Source organism: Chiloscyllium plagiosum, chromosome 34 (genome assembly GCF_004010195.1).
Source record: "Chiloscyllium plagiosum isolate BGI_BamShark_2017 chromosome 34, ASM401019v2, whole genome shotgun sequence".
Classification (NCBI taxonomy): domain Eukaryota; kingdom Metazoa; phylum Chordata; class Chondrichthyes; order Orectolobiformes; family Hemiscylliidae; genus Chiloscyllium; species Chiloscyllium plagiosum.
This window is the reverse complement of record NC_057743.1, coordinates 21,915,628-21,939,159: the sequence shown is the minus strand read 5'-3', so window position 1 is coordinate 21,939,159 and position 23,532 is coordinate 21,915,628. Positions and strand designations below refer to the sequence as shown.

Sequence of the window (23,532 nt, the reverse complement as noted above, 5' to 3'; positions counted from 1 at the left end):
ATCTCTGCTGAACCATTTCAAGTTTCAAAACATCCTTCCAATAGGAAGGAAACCAGAAATGCATGCAATATTCCAAAAGTGGCCTAATCAATGCCACATGACCTCCTAACTCCTATAGTCAATGCTCTGACCAATAAAGGAAAGCATACCAAACACCGTCTTCACTATCCTATCTACCTATGACTCTATTTTCAAGAAACTATGAACCTGCATTCCAAGGTCTCTTTGCTTAGTAACACTCCCCAGGACCTTACCATTAAGTGTATAAGTCCTGCTCTGATTTGCTTTTCCAAAATGCAGTACCTCGCATTTATCTAAATTAAACCCCATCTGGATTGTACTCTGAGGTAACCTGCTTCGCTGTTGACTACACCTCCAATTTTGGTGTCACCTTCAAACTAACTATACCTTTCATTTCCTAATATTTCAATATCCCGTAACTCTAAATGGTTAAACACAACTAATTGAAAAGAGCTCTTCAGCTAGGTGGAACTTTACAGAAAACTACTACTTGCTGTGAGAATGGGGTGGCTAATAGATGGAGCTGATTAGATTTACTGATATATTTGATCCATGATCAATGCGTCGTTTCCTGACTGCCATCTGTTCGGAATTAACATTACCAGAGGATATTTAATACCAGTTTCTTTCAAGAAGTTAAGGCTTCAGGAAGGGGGATCAAAAGGAAACAAATTCATCACAGAACTTCATTCATATCGAAAATAAAGTGCAAGACATCTTTCAGCACCTGTTATGACGAAAGGCAGGTGAACTTATCAGATTGTACTCTTCATCAGAACTGAAAACCTAACCACCAAATTGTGCCAAAGACACAAGAAAAAAGGGTGGGGAAAAAGCAACAAGCATTGTAGTTACAAGGAGGAAGTTAATGACCTCAAAAGCAGCAAATGCTTCAAGAGATGTCAGGAAAACTAACCAGATGACTTAAAAAAAAAACAGAAGATTCCGAAAATAGCCAAGGTTGTAGCAACCAACAACACCAATAGTTCTAGAAGAGGTTCTGTTGAAGCATTTTGAACAGTTAGGAGCTAAACTAAAGAAAACTCCAAGATAATAATATCCTAACAGAACAGTTCTCTCTTTTCCCAGTACTGATGCCAATATCCCATAAATCAGGATCTACTTCTCCCACATCATTCTTTGTAATTCTTCAAATCTACCACAAGCAATGTTTATAGTGAAAGGATTTTGATAGACAAATTCGGTTTGAATGAGTTAGTTAATACAAAATTACTTCTTTAAAAAAGTTCACTGTATTGGTTGCCCAATAAAAGAATGTTTGAACTATTTATGTTTTAATTTGTTTATTACATTAAAAGTCTCAAACATGGAATCCTGTCCTTTGGGAAACTCCCCAATGACTGAGAGAACCATTCTTTAAAAGCTCTGTCTTTGAGGATTGTAACAAATATTAGCAGTGGAAAATTTAGAATCCTTAAATAATGTTTTTGGGAAAATTTATTTTACTATTTGAATTATATAATGTAACTGTTTCAATAGGTAGTATTCTTTGGAAGCTGTTATAGATGGAAGGATAGGTAGAGAGATTTAGGGAGGGAAGAAGTTTTGTGGACACAAAAATAAATTACATTACCATCTCCATCAGGATCAACAGCTTTGAAATGCAGTTTGTTCTCTTCATTGGCCTGTTGGAAATGCTCCTCGGTTTTTTCCATGATCCATCGCTGCATCTCACTCGCACTAATTTTCTTGTCGACATTGATATCAACCCTGAAGAGGAATACAGTACACTGGTGATCCTTGCTGTTAAGCAGAAAATAATTTAATGTTTTGCAACACTGACAAAGCAATTGTCATTAGATCTTGAAGTTGCTGTGATCCTTTGACATATGAAGAATGTGAAATAGCAGGAGTGGACTATTCGGCCCCTCGAACCTGCTCTATCATTCAATAGGGTCACGGTCAATCCACATCCCTGCCTAACATTGATAACTTTCCATTGCCTTGTTCATCAAGTATCTAGTTCTGTTGAGAAAATATTCTAGAACTCTTTCTCAAAAGATGAGGAAACAGAGTTCATAATCTTCAGAGAAAAAAATTCTCATCTCTTAAATAGGTGACCCTCATTTTTACACAGTGACCCTCTATTCCAGACTCTCCCATAAGAGGAAACCTTTTATTCACATTCATCATGTTCAGCACCCTGTAGTCGCAATCATGTTTCTGTTCTCCATAACCGCCAGCGAACACAGAACATTACAGCGCAGTACAGGCCCTTCGGCCCTCGATGCTGCGCCGACCTGTGGAACCAATCTGAAGAACAATACAAACAGAGCTTCTTCATAATTCAATCTGCCCATTCCAACAGTTGGTCTAAAAAACCTGCTCTGAACTACTTCCATTGCATTTATGCCCTTCCTTAAATAATGTGTTCAAAACTGTGCACAGTACTCCAGAGGTGCCAATGCCCTGTATAATTGAAACACAATATCCCTACGTATAGAGTCACAGATTCATAGAGGTGTACAGCACAGAAACAGACCTATGCATTAAGTATATTTGCAATAAACAGTAACATGGTTAACTTTAAATTACTTATTGTACCTGCATACCTTTTGTGATTGATGCTCAAGGACAGCCAGATCCCACGGCAATTCAGAGATCTACAATCTCTCATCATTTAATAATAAATCTTTTGAAAAATTCTTCCAATAGAAATGGACAATTTCACATTGTCCCCACACTATATTCTATTTGCTACATTGTTTCACATTAACCTAGCTTCCTTAGATCCTCTTCCCATATATATTTCTCCTCTGCAATTAGCATCATTGGTCACTCTTCTGGCCACAATTTGTTTCAACCACTACTCCAGCGGTTTGCCATTAACCAGTTTGGTTGTTAAACAGTTGATATGTCAATTACTCACAAGAAAAAGCTACATTCCTTTCACGTTCAAATAAAGATCTCAGTCCTGTCGCAGCGAGTGATCTGGGTGAGCATCTAGATCTTGGAGTAGAAATTTAAGACGGATTAATGCCAAACAGATTTACAGCTGACAAGACTGTGCACATGTATACTCAAGAAAGCCAGCTAGTGAAGGACAGAACAGAAGGCAAATTTTATTCAATCTAATATTGAGTGTGAAATATTACAACAAACCTCCCAACTCAACTGAAGTCCCTTCATACCTGCTCTAGTGAAACCTCAAATAATACACTCTACATTTAATGTCAATGTTTAATCATATGTACTCATCATATGTATTCATCATAAAGACTTTCCAGACAAATTAAATTCTTATTAAAATTGCACTTGCAAAGTTAAATGAGTTACATCTCAAACAGTTGACGATGTTGTGCTTTTAGACTTGTGATTCAGTTCAACAAATTAAATTGCACGCTTCTGTTTCAAAGTGTCACTCCCACAAGACAAGATTATCCTAAATAGTTTTAAAAGCTATGTTTTAACATGAACTTTGCTAAGCTAAATCACAACTACCAATGATCACATGATGCAAATTGATCACAATTTCTGGAAGGATTTCATTCAGCAGTTACCAGGACAGAACTCAGACATCAGCTTCGCAGTCCACAAATGTGAAAGACCACCAACAAATGTATCTCCAATCAGTTCAAAACAATTTGCAACTCCATTTTTCTACTTTTCTCCATAACCCTTGATTCCCTTACTGATTAAAACTCTCAGCCTTGAATATTCTTAATAACAGATTCACAACCCTCAGAAAAAGTAGTCCAGAGAAGAATCCAAGGTTGATCCTGGGTACGAGAATAGGTTGACTAAGTTGGCCTTGTATTCATTGGAGTTTAGAACAATCAGAGGTAACAAAATATTATTAGCGAGTTTGACAGGGGAGAAAGTGAGAGATTGCTTCCCTTTATGGAAAAGTCCAAAACCAGGAGTATAATCGAACCTTTGAACCTTCCAGCTCAGCAAGCAAACCTACATCGAGGAGTATCATCTCAGACTAACATGTGGCCCTTTTAAGGCAGAAATAAGGAGAAATTTCTTTGCTTGGGTAGCATTTCCCTTAAATTACTTAGCATCAAAGGCTTCCTCAGCATCAAAGGTCCGTATGAGGCAGAGCTTTCCAGACCCAGAAGTCAATGCCACTATTGGCATGCCAATACCAATCACCAGACATGGAATAACAGAGCAGTAATGCGCAGCTTAATAGAAACGCTGCTCTCTGGGAATGGTGAATCTGTGGAATTATTTACCACAAAGGGCTGTACAGGCTGACTCATTAGGTATACTCAAGATTTTCAATCAGTAAAGGAATTAAGGATAATGGCGAATAGGCAGTTAGGGAGTTGAGGATTATTAGAACAGGCATGGTCTAACTAAATGGCAGAAAAGACTCGATGGACCAAATAGTCCAGTTCTAGTCCTACATTTTAAGTTTTTTTTAGAAGAGGTCAGGGAGAGGTGGCAATTGGAACAAAATCTGTGGTAAGTACTTCATTTCTAAAAATAAATACACACTATATTCAGAAATGAATCAGGGACAGCCAATGTCATATCTAATGACTGTGCTTAGAGAAAAACTACTGATTTCACAGCTCCTACAAAGCGATTTTCATAATGCAATGCTTTTGGAAGCAATCACGTCTACTTAACTTCTCCAATAATTTCTTTGATTAGTGCTGACTTATGTTGTACAGTAATTGAACTGAGTTCAGCACTAATACAGAGCATCAGTTAGTAAGCTGCAACTTTTCTGAGAAAAAAGCAGCCGTAACCATTTAGAGGAAAACAGAAAACACTGGTAATACATTGCCAGTCTATCAGCAATGGAGTGAGAAAAATAGAACAGGGTTAAGGTCCGATTTCCAGTATTCTTGCTTTTCTTTTCTTAAATCCTGTAATTGATTAATCAGCAGGAATTTTCTTCCTCCTGTATAAAATTTATTGCCCACAATGTTTGTTTTGGGCCTCTCTGGTTAGTCCCCTACAATATGCTCTCTGTAAACATGAGTTCATCCAAACTGTCTGTGTTATAATTTTCTCCAAGTCCCATCCATCCCTGTGCTCCTTGACCCACACTATCTCCTAGTCTTGTAATGTCTCAATGTTTACATTCATCAGGTTTTCAAATCCCGCCAGAGTCTTCTTATCACACTCCATCTCTGTAACTGCCTCAAATATCTGTCTTTGACAAAATTCTCAGTCAGCTATCCTGATATCATGCAATATGGTTTAGTGTTAAATTTTATTTCATTATCTTATGTACAGTGCCCCACGTGACAATTTCCGAAGCCAAAAGTCACTACATAAACAAAGCTGTTATTCTGACTCAACTACGCTTCCATTTGTAGCATTGTTAATTCCAAGTGCAAAGGTCTGGGTTCAAGCTCCCCTCCAAAACAGAGCAAAAGAATCAAAGCTCACATTCAATATAGATGAGGGAGGTCCGCATTGTTAGTGGTGCTGTTCTTCACATGAGAAAATGGAGGGTCCATATATATGTTCAGATGGATGCGCCATGAATTATTTTGAAGAGGAGCAGATAGTTCACCCTGTTGCCCTGATCTTAAAAAACTGACCATGAGATGTGGGAGTTGCTAAATAGATCTGCATTTATTACTTGTTTCAAATGCCCTGCAGAAGATGGTGAGCTGCCTTCTTGAACTGCTGCAGTGTTTGGGGCATCAGGATAACAACAGTGCTGTTAGGAAGGGAGTTCCAGGATTTTGACCTAGAGAAATAGTGACAGAATGGTAACATAGTTCCAAGTCAGGCTCATTTGCAACTTGGAAGAGAATTTGCAGGTGGTGGTGTTCCCATGCATCTGCTGCTCTTGTCCTTCTTGGTGATAGAGTTCATTGATTTAGAAGGTGCTATCTGAGGAGTATTGGTGAGTTGCTGTAATGCATCTTACAGATGGTTCATACTGCTGCCACTGTGTCACAGCTGAAGCATATACATGGTGAAGGTGGTGGATGGGGTACCAATCAAGTCTATTTTCTCAATGGTATCAAATTTCTTGAAGTCGCAACCATCCAAGCAAGCAGAGAATATTCCATCACACTCCTGATCTGCATCTCCTCATTTTTTTTTCCCTTGTTCTTCTGTGCAGACCACCATGGTGAATGCTTGGCAGTGACTTCCAAAACCAGGAGTCAATGCTGGGAACAGCATCAGCACACCAAGTGGAGAGCACAGAGATGCTGTGCAACTGTCCAGCTTAGAGAAAACATTTGGTCCTGACTTGTGCCTTGTAGATAGTGGACAGCCATCAGAGACATGAAGTAAGTTACTTCCTGCAGAACACAGTCTCTGACCTGCTTTTATAACACAGTATTGATATCATAGAACAGGCCATATGACTCATCAAGTCTGATAAAATTATACCATACTACAACCTGCATGAGTCTCACTTCCCAGACTAGTCCGACTTTCTTGAATATTATGACATTTCAAGTGCTCATCCAAGCATACTCTAAAGATTGTAAGGTTTCCCATCTCAGTTACCCTCCCAGGCAGTGCATCCATTTGGCTGACCAGAAAACTAAACTGGATCAATGTTAACTCTTAGGATGTCAACCGTGATGGTAATCACATTGAACATCAAGGAACGAGAGTTGCATTCCCCCATGTTGAAGATGCTCATTGCCTGGCATCTCTGCAGCAAAATGTTACTTGCCATTTATCAGGCCAAGCCTGGACGTATACAGGTCATGTTGTATCTGAACATGGACTGTTTCAGTATCGGAAAAGTCATGAACAGTGCCAGCCATTGCATAATCAACATTCCAACTTCCTGGTTTCATGACAGATGAAAAGGTTACTGGAGTAGCAACTGAAGAGAAGGAACTCCTGCAGTGAGTGATGTCCAGCATCCACAACCACTTCCCTTTATGTTAGGATTGTTTTTCAATTAACTTCCAAATTCTTTTCCTTCCAGATTTTAAATTCAATGTTAGTCTTCTGCAACATTGAGATTGGATCCAATGTCACCAGAATATTTGCCTGGGGTTCTGAATTTAGTCCTCCAATAGTATTATCACCACATCACTGCCTAGCCAATGCTGATCCTTCAATCAACCTCACAAAAAGCAGATTATCTGGGTTATTACTGCATTGTTGTTTCTGGGAACTTGCTGTGCATGCATTAGCTGCTGCATTTCTTACATTCTACAAGTGACTAGCATTAGAGAATCTCATTGCTAGATGTCTCAAAAGGCTTTATAGCCAGTCATTAAAACTGCTAAATAATTCCAAGTTTTTTTCATTTTTTTTACTCCTTCTCTACCTTTTGCAATTTGGACCAAAGTGACCTGTGGGGGAGCTTCACATTCAGGGCTACTGCAGTTAGACCAAATAAAGGATATGTAAAGATATAAAGCAGCCTTTCTGGAAAAAAAAAGTGCCAGAATTACAATGTTTTACTAAGGAAAAGGCTGGGAAGACTGAAAAATACATTCTCTTCATCAAATGCTGGTGGCCAAAGCAAAGGATTGTCCTGGGTTCTTTTACATACACGAGTGGACAGAAAAGACCTCAGTTTAGGTATCACCAACAGTGCTGAACTCCCTCAATGCTACATTATATTTTGCCCAGCTCCTGGAATAGGACTCCAATACAGAACCAGTGACACTCAGATGGAGGAAAGGAAAAATTTCTGGCTGTAAGAGCTGCTCTATTTCTGAGTATTTTAGGTGTTGGAGGCGATTTCCTCGAATTCCAGGAGTAGCAATTACTGTTTTATATGCTGTTGCATTGTTTTTCCAAAGTTCCAAATCAAAGTCAAAACAACAGTAGTTTAAAAGGAAGAAGAGAAGACAAAGGAAGCACATGGTGAGGATAGTGCAGGAGAGAGAGAGAGAGAGAGAGAGAGAGAGAGAGAGAGAGAGAGAGAGAGAGAGAGAGAGCCTGTATAGTTACCGCCTTTGCTGTCTGAATTCGTGTATCGCTGGACATCGGAGTGCATCTGGGAAAATTAAACAGTGAAATTCACAACTAATCTTGGAGGAACTGTTGGGCAAAGTTCACAGCACAGAATCAGATAAGTTAATTGTTGTTTTAAGTCTGTCCAAGAGAAAGGCTGCAGTAGTGCGTATGGTGGATTCTTTCTTGATTATATGTTTTTGGAGATAAGTCTCTTGATTAAACTTAAAATATAAGCCATAGCTATTAATTTAACCTGGGGCAGTGTTTGTAGAGGAATAAGACAATGTTATTTACTGGGTCTGTGGATTGTGAAGGAGCAAAAATGGCCTTTGCAGTGATATGTACTTCTTGTCAGATCTGGGAGTTTAAAGAAAGTTTAAGGGTTACTGCAGATTATATCTGCCATAAATGCTGTTGGATGAGAATCTTATCAGATCGAGTGGATCAGTTGGAGAGACAGATAGAAGTGATGAGGAATTTGCAACATCAACAGTGTGTGATGGATGGCAGTTATAGGAAGGGACGAAAGTCTCAGATACAGTCACATAGATGGGTTAACTCCAGGAAGGGTAAGAGAGGTAGGCAGCTAGTGCAGGAGTCTTTTGTGGATATACCTATTTCAAACAGGTATGCTGTTTTGGAAAATGTAGGGGGTGATGGATTCTCAGGGGAACGTAGCACGAACAGCCACGTTTCTGGTATTGAGACTGGCTCTAATGCAAAGAAGGGTACGTTGGTGTCCAAGAGATTAATTGTGTTAGGGGATTTTGGAGTCAGAGGTACAGACAGACGTTTCTGTTGCCAGCAGAGAAAAAGCAGAATGGTGCATTGTTTCCCTGGATCAAGGATGTCTCAGAGAGGGTGCAGAATGTTCTTACAGGGGAGAGGGGCCAGCAGGAGGTCATTGTCCACATTGGAACCAATGACATTGGAAGGGAAAAGGTTGAGACTCTGAAGGGAGATTACAGAGAGTTAGGTAGAAATTTAAAAAGGAGGTCCTCAAGGGTAGTAATATCTGGATTACTCCCAGTGCTACGAGCTAGTGAGGGCAGGAAGAGGAGGATAGAGCAGATGAATGCATGGCTGAGGAGCTGGTGTATGAGAGAAGGATTCACATTTTTGGATCATTGGAATCTCTTTTGGGGTAGACGTGACAAGAAGGACGGATTGCACCCAAATTGGAAGGGGACTAATATACTGGCAGGGAAATTTGCTAGAACTGCTTGGGAGCATTTAAACTAGTTAGGAGGAGGGGTGGAACCCAGGGAGATAGTGAGGAAAGAGATCGATCTGAGACGGGGTACAGCTGAGAATAGAAGAGAGCCAAACATTCAGGGCAGGCAGGGACAAGGTAGGACTAATAAATCAAACTGCATTTATTTCAATGCAAGGAGCCTAACAGGGAAGGCAGATGAACTCAGGGCATGGTTAGGAACATGGGACTGGGATATCATAGCAATTACGGAAACATGGCTCAGGGATGGGCAGGACTGGCAGCTTAATGTTCCAGGATACAAATGTTACAGGAAGGATAGGAAGGAAGGCAAGAGAGGAGGGGGAGTGGCATTTTTGATAAGGGATAGCATTACAGCTGAGGGAGGAAATTCCAGGAAATACATCCAGGGAAGTTATTTGGGGGGGAACTGAGAAAGAAGAAAAGGATGATCACCTTATTGGGATTGTATTATAGACCCAATAGTCAGAGGGAAATTGAGGAACAAACTTGTAAGGAGATCTCAACTATCTGTAAGAATAATAGGGTAGTTATGGTAGGGGATTTTAACTTTCCAAACATCGACTGGGACCGCCATAGGTGTTAAAGGTTTAGATGGAGAGGAATTTCTTAAGTGTGTACAAGACAATTTTCTGATTCAGTATGTGGATGTACTTACTAGAGAAGGTGCAAACCTTGACCTACTCTTGGGAAATAAGGCAGGGCAGGTGACTGAGGTGTCAGTGGGGGAGCACTTTGGGGCCAGCGACCATAATTCCATTTGCTTTAAAATAGTGATGGAAAAGGATAGACTAGATCTAAAAGTTGAAGTTCTAAATTGGAGAGAGACCAATTTTGACGGTATTAGGCAAGAACTTTCGAAAGCTGATTGGAGGTAGGTGTTCGCAGGTAAAGAGACGGTTGAAAAATGGGAAGCCTTCAGAAAGGAGATAACAAGAATCAAGAGAAAGTATATTCCTGTCAGTGTGAAAGGGAAGACTGGTAGGTATAGGGAATGCTGGATGATTAAAGAAATTGAGGGTCTGGTCAAGAAAAAGAAGGAAGCATGTGTCAGATATAGACAGGATAGATCGAGTGGATCCTTAGAAGAGTATAAAGAAAGTAGGAGTATACTTAAGAGGGAAATCAGGAGGGGGAAAAAAGGGACAAGAGATAGCTTTGGCAAATAGAATGAAGGAGAATCCAAAGGGTTTTTACAAATATATTAAGGACAAAAGGGTAACTAGGGAGAGAATAGGGCCCCATAAAGATCAGCAAGGCGGCCTTTGTGTGGAGCCACAGAAACTGGGGGAAGATACTAAATGAAGATTTTGCATCAGTATTTACTGTGGAAAACGATATGGAAGATATAGACTGTAGGGAAATAGATGGCGACATCTTGCAAAATGTCCAGATTACAGAGGAGGAAGTGCTGGATGTCTTGAAACGGTTAAAGGTGGAAAATCCCCAGGACCTGATCAAGTGTACCCGAGATCTCTGTGGCAAGCTAGAGAAGTGATTGCTGGGCCTCTTGCTGAGATATTTGTATCATCGATAGTCAAAGGTGAGGTGCTGGAAGACTGGAGGTTGGCAAACGTGGTGCCACTGTTTAAGAAGAGCGGTAAAGACAAGCCAGGGAATTATAGACCGGTGAGCCTGACCTCAGTGGTGGGCAAGTTGTTGGAGGGAATCCTGAGGGAGAGGATGTACATGTATTTGGAAAGGCAAGGACTGATTCAGAATTATCAACATGGCTATGTGCGTGGGAAATCATGTCTCACAAACTTGACTGAGTTTTTTTGAAGAAGTAACAAAGAAGATTGATGAGGGCAGAGCAGTAGATGTGATCTATACGGACTTCAGTAAGGTGTTCGACAAGGTTCCCCATGGGAGACTGATTAGCAAGGTTAGATCTCATGGAATACAGGGAGAACTAGCCATTTGGATACAGAACTGGCTCAAAGGCAGAAGACAAAGGATGGTGGTAGAGGGTTGTTTTTCAGACTGGAGGCCTGTGACTAGTGGAATGCCACAAGGATTGGTGCTTGGCCCTCTACTTTTTGTCATTTACATAAATGATTTGGATGCGAGCATAAGAGGTACAGTTAGTAAGTTTGCAGATGACACTAAAATTGGAGGTATAGTGGACAGCAAAGAGGGCTACCTCAGATTACAACAGGATCTGGACCAGATGGGCCAATGGGCTGAAAAGTGGCAGATGGAATTTAATTCAGATAAATGCGAGGTGCTGCATTTTGGGAAAGCAAATCTTAGCAGGACTTATACACTTAATGGTAAGGTTCTAGGGAGTGGTACTGAACAAAGAGACCTTGGAGTGCAGGTTCAAAGCTCCTTGAAAGTGGAGTCACAGGTAGATAGGATCGTGAAAGTGGTTTTTGGTATGCTTTTCTTTATTGGTTAGAGTATTGAGTACAGGAGTTGGGAGGTCATGTTGCGGCTGTACAGGACATTGGCGAGGCCACTGTTGGAATATTGTGCGCAATTCTGGTCTCCTTCCTATCAGAAAGATGTTGTGAAACGTGAAAGGGTTCAGAAAAGATTTACAAGGATGTTGCCAGGGTTGACCGATCTGAGCTACAGGGAGAGACTGAACAGGCTGGGGCTTTTTTCCCTGGAGCGTCAGAGGCTGAGGGGTGATCTTATAGAGGCTTACAAAATTAGGAGGGGCACGGTTAGGATAAATAGACAAAGTCTTTTCCCTGGGATCAGGGAGTCCAGAACTAGAGGGCATAGGTTTAGGGCGAGAGGGGAAAGATATAAAAGAGACCCAAGGGGCAACTTTTTCATGCAGAGGGTGGTACATGTACGGAATGAGATGCCAGAGGATGTGGTGGAGACTGGTACAATTGCAACATTTAAGAGGCATTTGGATGCGTATATGAATAGGAAGGGTTTGGAGGGATATGGGCCGGGTGCTGGCAGGTGGGACTAGATTGGGTTGGGATATCTGGTCGGCATGGACGGATTGGACCGAAGGGTCTGTTTCCATGCTGTACATCTCTATGACTCTATAACTGAGCCACAGTTGACCCAGAACAACAGCTAGCATTTATAACAGTGACATTTCAGAGTAAAATTTGTATTCCCAGCACTTTCCGTTTTGAAAAGAAATGAGGACGAGGAAAATTTGCTCAAAACCATGAAAGGTAAAGTACATCCAGAGAAGGAAACTGTCTGCACTTTGTAAATACATCTTCATTTAGGTCTGCTGTGGGTGTAAAACAAAAGCATAACCACATAAAATTCACATCTTCATCATTCTTTCCAAAAATCTCAGTTTTCTACCAACCATTGCTCTTTATCAATGTAGTTTCAGTGTTATTTTAAAATGAGTTCTTCATGTCTTTTCCCCACACACACACACACCATTCACCAAAGTGTGTGGGCACAAACCCGTTTCCAGGTCTCAGTGAATGCTGACTGTGAACTTTTACATAACACTACCTTGCAACAATAGAGATATAGACATCTCCCTTGGCAATATAATTGGAAAGGATTAAACAGGGAGGCAGTTAATGTTCTGAGGTCCTGGGTTCAAATCCAGTCATGGCAGATGGTGGAATTTGAATTCAATAAAAACAAAAACATCTGGAATGATGACCATTAAACCATTGTTGGAAAATATAGCTCAGTAATATCCTGTCAGGAAGGGAAACTGCCATCCTCATCTGATCCAGCCTACGTGTGATTCCAGCCCCACAGCAGTGTGGCTGTCTCTCAACTGCCCTCCAAAATGACCTAACAAGGCACTCAGATTATATCATTCACTACAAAGTCTCAACATACAGCATGTGGACTGCAGTCGTTTAAGTAGACAGCTTACCACCAAGAGCAACTAGGCCAGGCAATAAATGCTGGCCAAGGAACAGACTCTGATAAGTAAATTTTAAAAATGCAGCTCTCCGGCCCTGGTTGTAGAAGCACCTTTAAGCCAATTGAAGAAAAATTCCATCAAATCTCATGTGATTTAGATTTTTGGGAGACATCATTGAGCATGAGCAAAGGTTGATTCCGTCAAAACTGATTATTTCATCCCTGTGTCAATCATAACACTTTGACTCATGCAGAGATTTCAATGACTTAACAGGATGTTTTGCAATTCTAGAATGGTCCTTTTACATGGTCCTACCAGAGGTTCACAAAATTCAGGCTGGTCTCAATTTCCATTCTGATCTGCATTAAGAATAATCTCAGTCTGAGATAAATGCAATCAGCTGGAATATCCCTTGAATGGAGGAGGAACGGGAATACCTTGCAGGGGCCTGTCCTTGATTACTTGCGAAAGGCTGTTCAAAAGCAAATTTGTAAATTACGGATTGGAGCTGTATTGTGTACACTAAGTAGAATTCAAGGAAAACAGCTTCACTTATTTACTTCCTATGGTGCCACATCTAACACACTGCTTTGAAAGTACTGTTAAATACGATCCCAGCAAAACTCTGGCTCAACAAAAAGAGAAACTAATAAGGTCATAAATGAAAAAAATTAAGTCACAGCACCATAAAATGCTGGCTTGGTTCTCTTGTGACATAGTGGTGGTAGTGTCCTTACCCCTAAACCAAGAGGCCCAGGTTTAAGTCCCACCTGCTCCAGAGGTATGTAATACCATCTTTGAAAAGATAGATTAGAAAAATAGGTAAAATTAAGATTAGGTCAGCTTGTGTTTACATAAGCTGAAAAGTGTGGCATTGGAAAATTACAAGAGATCAGGCAAAATGTTCTACATTCCTGGTGAAGGGCTTATGCCCGAAACATTGATTCTCCTATTTCTTGGATGCTGCCTGACCTGCTGTGCTTTTCCAGTGCCACACTTTTCAACTGATTCCAGTATATGCAATCCTCACTTTTGCCTTATGTTAACATAAGCTCATTTAATGTCTGCAAGCATTCCACACAATCCTTTTGAGAGGCAGGTTGAAAAATATACCTTGTAGCTAAGGTATAGTATAGCATTAGAATAGAAATACCAATGAGAAAGGTAGTGCACAGGTTAGACAGAAGATCAGAGTATACAAATGCTGTCAACTGAGTGTGGGTGTTTAGCAAAACAGCCACGAAACAGAAGCAGTCAAAGGGCACAAATATAGATCAAATGGCGGATATCCGAGGGTGGGGAAGATTTCAAATGTTTAGAAAGTATTATGGTATTGCACATGCAAAAATTTTAAACACAAGACCTGCAATGTTTGAAATTAATATTTTATTTAGGGCACACACCAAAAGCTGTCAAACATTTAACTGCAAAATACATGTTCTTTTATTTCCTCCCTGCGTAGCTCAACATTGTTTCCAATATTTTGCTGTGGGATTTTAACCACCCTGAATCAAATCTACAGTGTTGGAGTTTCCCCGAAGCTCGCTATGCTGCGTCAACTGCATGGCAACTGTCATTTCTTCAACGAAAGATAGATCACACAGGATGCTAGGCAAGTCAATAGTTGGGTGTCTGCAAACCAACTCCAAGTAGGGGAGTCAGCATGAATGACAAACTGGCTGCTAAATTTATGCTAATAAAGAAAACAAACTCTGGCAGAGCATCACAAGGTTCTTTCAGCATGGGAAAGCTCGATTCCAAGTTAAGTTAGAAATAGTGAGCAGTTAAAAATTGCGAGCAGTTAAAAATAGCAACAGAATGATAAATGCAAGTGAGGTTCTTTTCATGTGTATAATGAAGGATATACATGTATTGTCATCTAAGCCACACAGATAGAAACACAAGCCCTGGACGAATTGTCTAGTTAAAAGTGAATGCGAACAACATGCCTGGTACAGAGGAGGGAGCTTCCTGAATTCCCATGTGTTAACAGTCCATTCTAGACCCATTTCAAAAGTAGACAGACTGCAAACATAATTAATTATCTCAAGGGTTGTGACCATAGGCAAGGCCAGCATTTGTTTCTCACCCCTAATTGCCTATGAAAGGTGTTCTGCGAGATCAGATTTCAAAGTAGTTAAGAAACAACTGCACTACTATTGGATTGGAGTCTCATGCAGTCCTAACCTGGTCTAGCCTGCATGATTTTCTTTGCTCAAGAACAGTGAACGAATGCATTTGTTTTTAAACCAATTGATATCATGGTCACCAGATTAACTTTCATCTTGATTTAATAATCAATTGAATTTAAAAGTCCAAACTCCCCATGGGGATTTAAACACACTCCCACGGCATGAGTCCAGACCTCTGGTTTACTCGCCCAGTGACATTATCATCACATTGCCATCTCTGTCATCTTATACCAATGACATCAAGGGGTATGAGGATAGCAAGGGAAAATGACTTGGAGCTGGATAATCAATTATCTGGAATGGTAGAGCAGGCTTGAAGGACTGAATGGTCTATTCCTGCACTTATGTTTCCATATTTCTTGTGGAGGGTCTGACTCATGATAAAAAGCTGCTGTTTCATCGTTCCTTTCACTACCTCAGGATGTCACAAGCAATTTACAGCCAAGTAATTACTTTCTAAAGTGCCGCCCGGCACGGTGGCACAGTGGTTAGCAGTGCTGGCTCACAGTGCCAGAGACCCGGGTTCAATTCCCGCCTCAGACAACTGTCTGTGTGGAGTTTGCACATTCTCCATATCTGCGTGGGTTTCCTCCATGTGCTCCAGTTTCCTCCCACAATCCAAAAATGTGCAGGTTAGGTGAATTGGCCATAGTGTTAGGTAAAGGGGTAAATGTGGGGGAATGGGTCTGAGTGGGTTGCTCTTCGGAGGATCGGTGTGGACTTGTTGGGCTGAAGGGCCTGTTTCCACACTAAGTAATCTAATCTAATCTAAAAGTGCAGTCATCATTGTAAAATAGGAAGTATGGCAGCTAATTTGCACATAGCCAGATCTCTCAAGCAATAGCATTTTCAAGACAAGATTGTTTCTATATGGACATTCATTGAGTAATAAATATCAGTTAGAACACTGGATAGCAGTGTTCAAACTGATCAACTTCAAAATTCATGAGATGTTTGGCATCTGCCACCAACAAAAGTATTAAAGTCTCATTTGAAAGGTAGCTTCTCTGACAATGCCGCACTCTCTCAGCACCGCACTAGAAAAATCAATCTAAATTGTGTGCACAAGTCTCTGGGAGTAGGACTCAATAAAATAACATCTGGACTAAGAGTCAACCCTGTAACCTTAAAGATGTCAGTGAGCTAACACAGAAATGGATTATCAGATATAGTCGATGCTCACAAGTGTTCTGCCATTTATTATATACTTTCCTCTTCCATTTGACCTCCCAAAATGCATCACCTCACTTCTCTGGATTAAACTCCATCTGCCATTTCACCACTCAAGTTTCTAATTAACCTATTTCCTGCTGTATCCTTTGATAACCTTCCTCATTGTGCAGATTTTGGAGAGGGTACAGAAGAGGTTGACCAGGATGTTGCCTGGTTTGGGGTGTATTAGCTCCAAGGAAAAGTTGGATGAACTTCGATTGTTTTTGCTAGAGCATTGGAGGTTGAGGAGGTGATCTGATAGAAATCTGCAAAATTATGGGAGGGATTAATAGGGTGGATAGTTGGAGTCTTTTTCCCAGGGTACAAATGTCAATACTAGGGGGCATAAATTAAAAGCTGAGAGGGGTAAAGTTTAAAGGAGACATGCAAGGCAAGTTTTTGTTTGTAGGTGTCTGAAACACACTGCCATGGGAGGGGTTAGCTGCAGATACAATAGCAACATTTAAAAGGCATTTGGATACAAGAACAGGCAATGAATTGAGGAATGTGGACCACGTGCAGGCAGATGGGATTAGTTTAGAATGGTATCACGGTCAGCAGAGACATGGTGGGCTCAAGGGCCTGCTGTTGAGCTGTACTGTTTTAAGTTTAAGTTCTACACGTTCTATATTTGAATCCGATCATTGAAGAATCAAGTTTCCTGCATTACAGTGAAAGCAAAGCTTTTTCTCCCCTCTGGAAATGGCAACATCCTTTACCAGGACAGCGATGAGACCTGAAGAATATAGGAAGCTCATCACAAAAGATCCAGGTCAGGACAGCCACTTCAGAATCTGGATTGTTAGGGAAAGGACATCAATAAAAAATGGCTGTTTATATTTCTTTCACTAAAATCACTTTTGCCAAGTCAGAAGAAATTTATCTCCCTTTCAAGGGGTAAGCATTCCATCAAATGATTCCTGAGGGTTCTATAATGATCAGAGAACAACATTACACATACCAGCCAGACTGTGCCAAGTTTATCTGCCACCTATCAATCATTCCAAATAAAGCCAAAAATGAGGGAGTTAAACTTTAGCCTCAACATCACTATGCTAGAGAGGGGTTAAATAATAGTTTGAGAGAGGGAGGCAGGAATTTTGCCTTTACCATTCAATTACCCACATGTTTTTAAACTGTCTGGCCCACCAGGTACTGTTTTCTCAACTCTTGAACAGTCAACATTTTAGGAAAGACAAAACAAAAGCCTCAATCACACTCTGAAGTTCTCCTAGAAGCACTGATGTGAATATGACTGGGAGGACCTTGCTCCCAATTGTCGAGAATGGTGAAAACTGGTGTATTAAACTGCATCACACTTTGAGTCCCACCATCTTAAAATGATGAAGCAGAATGCTGTCAGAGTAAAGGAAGCAATTCCCACACTCCGGATTTCATTACTAAGCAGAACGTGCTGTGCCACGCACCCAAAGATCTTCACGTCAAGAACCAGTTATGTGAAGACCCGTATCAGAAACCAGTGACCCTGAGCAGACATCTTTTTCAAATTGATGGACAGCCAATAATAAAGGCCTTTCCTTCAAAATGTGCAAAAGGAAATGGGACGGTTATTGGTTTCTTTCAAAATTCAACCCAAAAAGAGGAAGCCCAGCAATCCACTTCATGTTCTCCACCTGTCATCAACAGAACAGAATACTGCTGAATAAGGATAAATCAATTAAACATTTACAGGACAAGTGAAAATAAAGTATGAATGAGCATGCTGTGTGTGGGTGGGGATGAAGAAGCAGACAATTGGCAAGGAATACATAGAATGCGGGGGAAACTGATACCAAATAAAAACACCTCTAATCAGCAAAAAAATTTATGAAACAGAAAGTGATATTACCATCTACTACAAATGCCTCATTAATGCCGGGACCTGCAGCCAGAAAAACCACGTTCACAGTTTTTGAATTAATCATTTGTTTGCTCACTCAACAAATAATTACACTTTGGGACAGTTTCCCGAACTGGGAGCTGCTGCCACTACACTCATATACCACCCACCTCTGCTACAGCCCTTGTAGACACATCAGACCCAGACTGTTTGGGTTCAGAATCTTCTCTCCTCTCCCACATGTGCAGCCCCCTCATCCCTTCCCCTAAAAGAAATGGGCTCCCAACTACCAATGAATTCCAGTTTGTTTTTAAAATATGTTTTTAAAGGTCTGAATTTAGCAGCAACAATCCACACCTCATATTTAACCCCTCGTCTTTGGTTGTCTCTTGATTCAAGATGTCTATTCAGGGTACTCTTTATCAGAGGGAGACTTGCCAAAGTGAACAGTTTTAGGCAACAGGTTCACCTGGCTAATTATATAGAGTGTAAGCCATTGGATAGGATTACCAAGGGCAGTTCTTCCATTTGAGAAAAAGGAACATTTTTCAGGTTAAGGAATTTGTGCATTAGGCTCAATCATTTGTCTACTGGCTACTATGCTACTGCAGCCAGCACTTGTGTAGCAGAGGCAGATAAACAAATATGCACAAAGGAAATATTCATCCTAACATTTTATGTATTGCCCAACATGAAAGGAGTATTCGGTGACCCACTCCATTACAGGATGAAACTCACACCCATTCCTTCTTGAGGAAGCCAACAAAATGCATACTTCTATCTGTTTTGTGTAATATTTTCTCAACGTTCAAGGAGCCACCTTGTGCCCAACCCTGCATCACTTTTAAAAATGAAGGGATGACTTTCTCACCAATATCTATCAATGTCACCTTACTACTGGCCAAGAGGTCTGTTCAACTTCCCTTCCTGTCTCGCCTGAAAGGACCTGGTCATCAACACAAAGAAGAGCAGATAAGTGAACATGAGGCACCACTAATACCCTCCTCTCACCATGCTACACTATAAGGAATGGACCAGCATAAACACCAATCAGGCAGTACGTACCAGATAGGTTTGCCAATAAGCAGACATGATTATCGTAATCACAAACTGCAACTGGAAACATAGTGAGACACTCTACACAATGTAGAACACATGGTGTGAAAACTGAATTTGTCTGCATATACATTTATAAATTGATTTTAGAAAATAGACACAGTCTGACTCAAGACAAAATGTTTTGTGACGGTCAACTGTGTTAAGCATTACCTGGAGTGGCTCAGGAGCCCCATGCTGCACAGCGGTCTCAGCTGTATTTGCTGCAGAAGGAAACACTGCCCTGAGAAAGGAGTGCAACCTGCTTGACTCCTGACTGTTCTCTGAACCAGCCTGTCAGCCAGTTGAGCTTCTCATTTCTGCTCACTGCTTACAATACAGTCAGCCTTCACAAGGTCATTTTCATCAGTAATTGCCTGCGAGTAACTACGAGTCCATAGAATTTCCATAGAAAAGTCTTAAGATCAAACTATTGAATTTCTTTCATATTTCTCTCATGTGTAACTCAGGTAAACAGATCTAAAAACATATTTTAACCCTGAGAAACAAAAGGCACAGCGCTGCCTAGTATCTGGCTGTTCTTAGCAGGAAAGACGTCTGGGTCCCCACGCTGACTTTGGAGAGAAGCCAAGTGTCTGCTTCATTAGATGGAGATGCAGAGGGACAGCAATCTGCCTTTACTACTGTAACAAACAACTGACCGTAAAACCGCAACATTTGACCAGCCAAATATCAACAGTTTCCAAATGAGTTTAAAGATTTCCTGATCAGGTAAACAGGCAAGAGTTTCACTGCGTATTTCTTTTAACTGTAAATATATCACCACATGTTGCGCTTGGTTTGAAATAAAGCCAACTATAGTAACCCCACAGGATGGAGCTGGCTGACTCCAACTCATTAGGTTGACACAGTGGTGGCAATACTCATTTTCATTTTGTTGACTCAGTTCCTTTTTGACTAAAAGGCAGACTCTCTCGCACAAACACAATACAGGACTGTTGGGCTGAATGACCATTCCCTTATTCCTAATTTTTTTTCACAATGACAGTGCAAGAATCTGACAGGAAAAACCACAAGTTACAGTGGGAAGTGGGTACAAAAGGAAAAATTCCCCACTCCTGACCACCGAAGGGAAAGACTTAATTCGCAAAATGTGTAGAAGGGTATATTCCATAACAGTTAACATTTACACAAGGGTCAAAACAAATTGGTTTCTTTTAGAACTGAAGTATTTCACTACAATTACAAGTTGTACTTATAAAATTCACTTCATGTCAAGCATACAAGCCAAGATTTTTCCATAGAGCTGGAGTTACCACAATTAATGTACTAGAACCCAGAGAATAACCAGATAATGACTGATTCAAGGTCTTTCCATTCCATTGGTAGAAACGTCACCTGGACACCATCATTTGGCATTGCCAAGAGCTGCCAATTCTGTTTGGAATTGCCCATAGAAAACTCATCATACAATCGCTCGCTTCCAATTCCCTCACCAATGCACACCCACAATCGATCACCCAACATATCACCTCTCCACATCAAGTATGACAGACATTGTCACTATCATGTGATTAGCACTCAATTCCCCAATTTACTGTATTTTTCTCCACAAATTAATGAAGCAAAAGATAAAGAAAAAAAGCAAATGCTAATTTATGCTAAGAGGCTCCTCCTGGGTTGGCTATAATAGCATCCTGGAGATAATCTTGAATTCCAGGACAATCCTGGAGGTCAGTAACCCATGCTCTCCCCACCCACATATTATGCTGGAGACCTTTGTGCAAAATGTGGATAGAAGATTTGATGTCCTCAGTCTGCAGGATACTCCGAAGACACATTTTGTCACTAGGGGACGAAGTACAGGTACGTATCCCTTTATCCGAGCATCCAAAAACCGAAAAGCTCTGAAAACCAAAGGTTTTCATGGAACATGCAGCATCAGTCATGTCTGCATAAATCAGTTTTCTTGGCGGGTGAAGGCCGCGACCACTCGACCCACGTGGCGGCGTGGCCTAGCACTTGGAGGCGTCTGTTGTGTATTGTATTTACTGTGCTAAAATTGTTTAATTTTAGAGTGAAAATGTCAAAAAGAGGTGCAGGTACATCTATGGCTAACAATAATATAAAGAAAAGGAAGCATTTCATTATCAATAATGCAGAAAGTAGAGTTATTGCAGAAGCTTGATCGTGGTGTGGCTGTGTGGCATCTTACTGAAGAATATGGTGTTGGAACTACCACTGTCTATGATTTGAAGAAACAGAAAGACAAGTTACTGAAGTTTTATGGTGACAGTGATGACCATCAACTAATGAAAAATAGGAAAACACTGCATAGGGCAAAGAATGAAGATATTAACTGTGTGTTGATGGAGTGAATTAGACAACAAAGAAGTGAATTTATGCCACTGACTGGTTTGATGGTCAATAAACAAACTAGAAAATATCATAAAGAACTGAACATTAAAAGCGAATGTCAATATTCAGAAGGTTGGCTGCAGAAATTCAAGAAGTGTAATGGTGTGAAATACCTGAAACTCTGTGGCAAAAAGGCTTCTACTGACCATGCAGCAGCTGAAAATTATGTTGGTGAATTTGCCAAGCTGATATCGGACGAAAGCCTTGGTCCTGAACAAATTTACAATGCTGATGAAACAGCTCTCTACTGGTGCTATGTCCCGAGAAAGACATTAGCAACGGCTAGTGAGAGAGCACCAACAGGTGTTAAGGAAACTAAGGACAGATTAACTATTCTTGGGTGTGTCACACACAAGGTGAAATTGGCAGTGATTGGGAAAACCAAACATCCGAGGTGTCTTAAAGGTGTACGCAATTTGCCTGTGCATTATTATGCAAACAAGCAAGCATGGATAACCAGAGAAATGTTTTTCAACTGGTTCAGTAAATACTTCGTACTAGCGGCATGAGCTCATTGCAGACAAGCTGGACAGGAAGAAAAGTGTAAAACTTTATTGTTCCTGGACAACAGCTCTGCACAACCCCCTGCCGAACAGCTTGTGAAAAGTAATGTTTTTGGCATTTACTTGCCCCCAAATGGGACACTGGAATTACAGCCTTGTGACCAAGGAATTTTACGCGCCATGAAGTGCAAGTATAAAGACTATTTTTTAAACAGTATGCTTGCTGCCATCAACAGAGAGGTAGGAATTCAAGATTTCCTGAAAGAGTTTAGTCTTAAGGATGCCATTTATGCAGTTGCTAATGCTTGGAATGATGTTGATAAAGCAATATTAACAAATGCTGAGCACAGACTCTGGCCTACAATGTTTCTTGTAAATGTACCTGCAGATGAAGAGTTTGAAGGATTTCATGTTACTGAAGTGAAAAAGATGATAGCAAGCCTTATTACTTACGCACAAAATTTATTGGATGAAAGTGTAAATAAATTACATGAAGCTGACATCAAAGAAATGCTGAACATTGACAATGATGTGCCTGTCATGCATAACTTCAGCAATGGGAACATTGCTGAAATGGTTTTAAATACGGGTTCCTGAAATGACGACGACGACGACGACGACGACGACGACGACGACGACGACGACGACGACGACGACGACGAGTTAGTGAACACAGCTGAAAATGTCCCCATCGACAATATGGTGAAAATGTGTGATCAGTTAATTGCTGGCCTCAAACAATGTTCATTTATCAGTGAGCAAGAGATTATGGCAATTTGCTCAATTAAAGAGACAAAGGTGAAGAGCAAGAGGTGGTGGTACATGTCGGCACAAATGATGTCGGGAAGAAGAGGAGGAACATACTACAGCAGTGAGGCCAGAAACAGGGAGATAATGGACTTGAACGTGTGGCTGGGGAACTGGTGCAGGAAGCAAGGATTTAAATTCTTGGATCACTGGGGTGTGTTTTGTGGTAAGCATAAATTTTACAAGAGAGATGGTTTGCCCATAGAAAACTCATCATACAACTCATCATAGGTTGGGGACCAGCATTCTGGCAGGCAGGTTTGCTAATGCAACACAGCTATGTGTAAACTAAGTAGGGGGGGGAGGAGACAAACTGGATGTTTAAGAAGGAAATTGAAAGGAAAGTTAGAACAAGAGAAGTCAAGAAAGACAACTGTATCAATGAAACAGAAAACGGAAACATGCTGTAAGGTTGAGTGAAATAGGAGTTGATGGGAAGGGTGAGGGCAGTAGCAAATTAAAAATACTATACATGAATGCACGAAGCATTAGAAATAAGATGGTTGAGCTTGAGGCTCTTTTGGAAATTGGCAGATACGATATTGTGGGGATAACTGAGA

At 40.7% G+C, this 23,532-nt stretch overlaps 1 protein-coding gene across 1 annotated transcript in view; it reads right to left on the bottom strand.

The window, feature by feature from the left end:
- sdf4 (stromal cell derived factor 4) overlaps positions 1 to 23,532 on the bottom strand; it is an 85,191-nt gene that overhangs the window by 31,507 nt on the left and 30,152 nt on the right. The window contains exon 2 of the mRNA XM_043675817.1: positions 1,616 to 1,752. Coding sequence (XP_043531752.1) covers positions 1,616 to 1,752 — 137 coding nt within the window. The remainder of the gene's footprint in view (positions 1 to 1,615; positions 1,753 to 23,532) is intronic.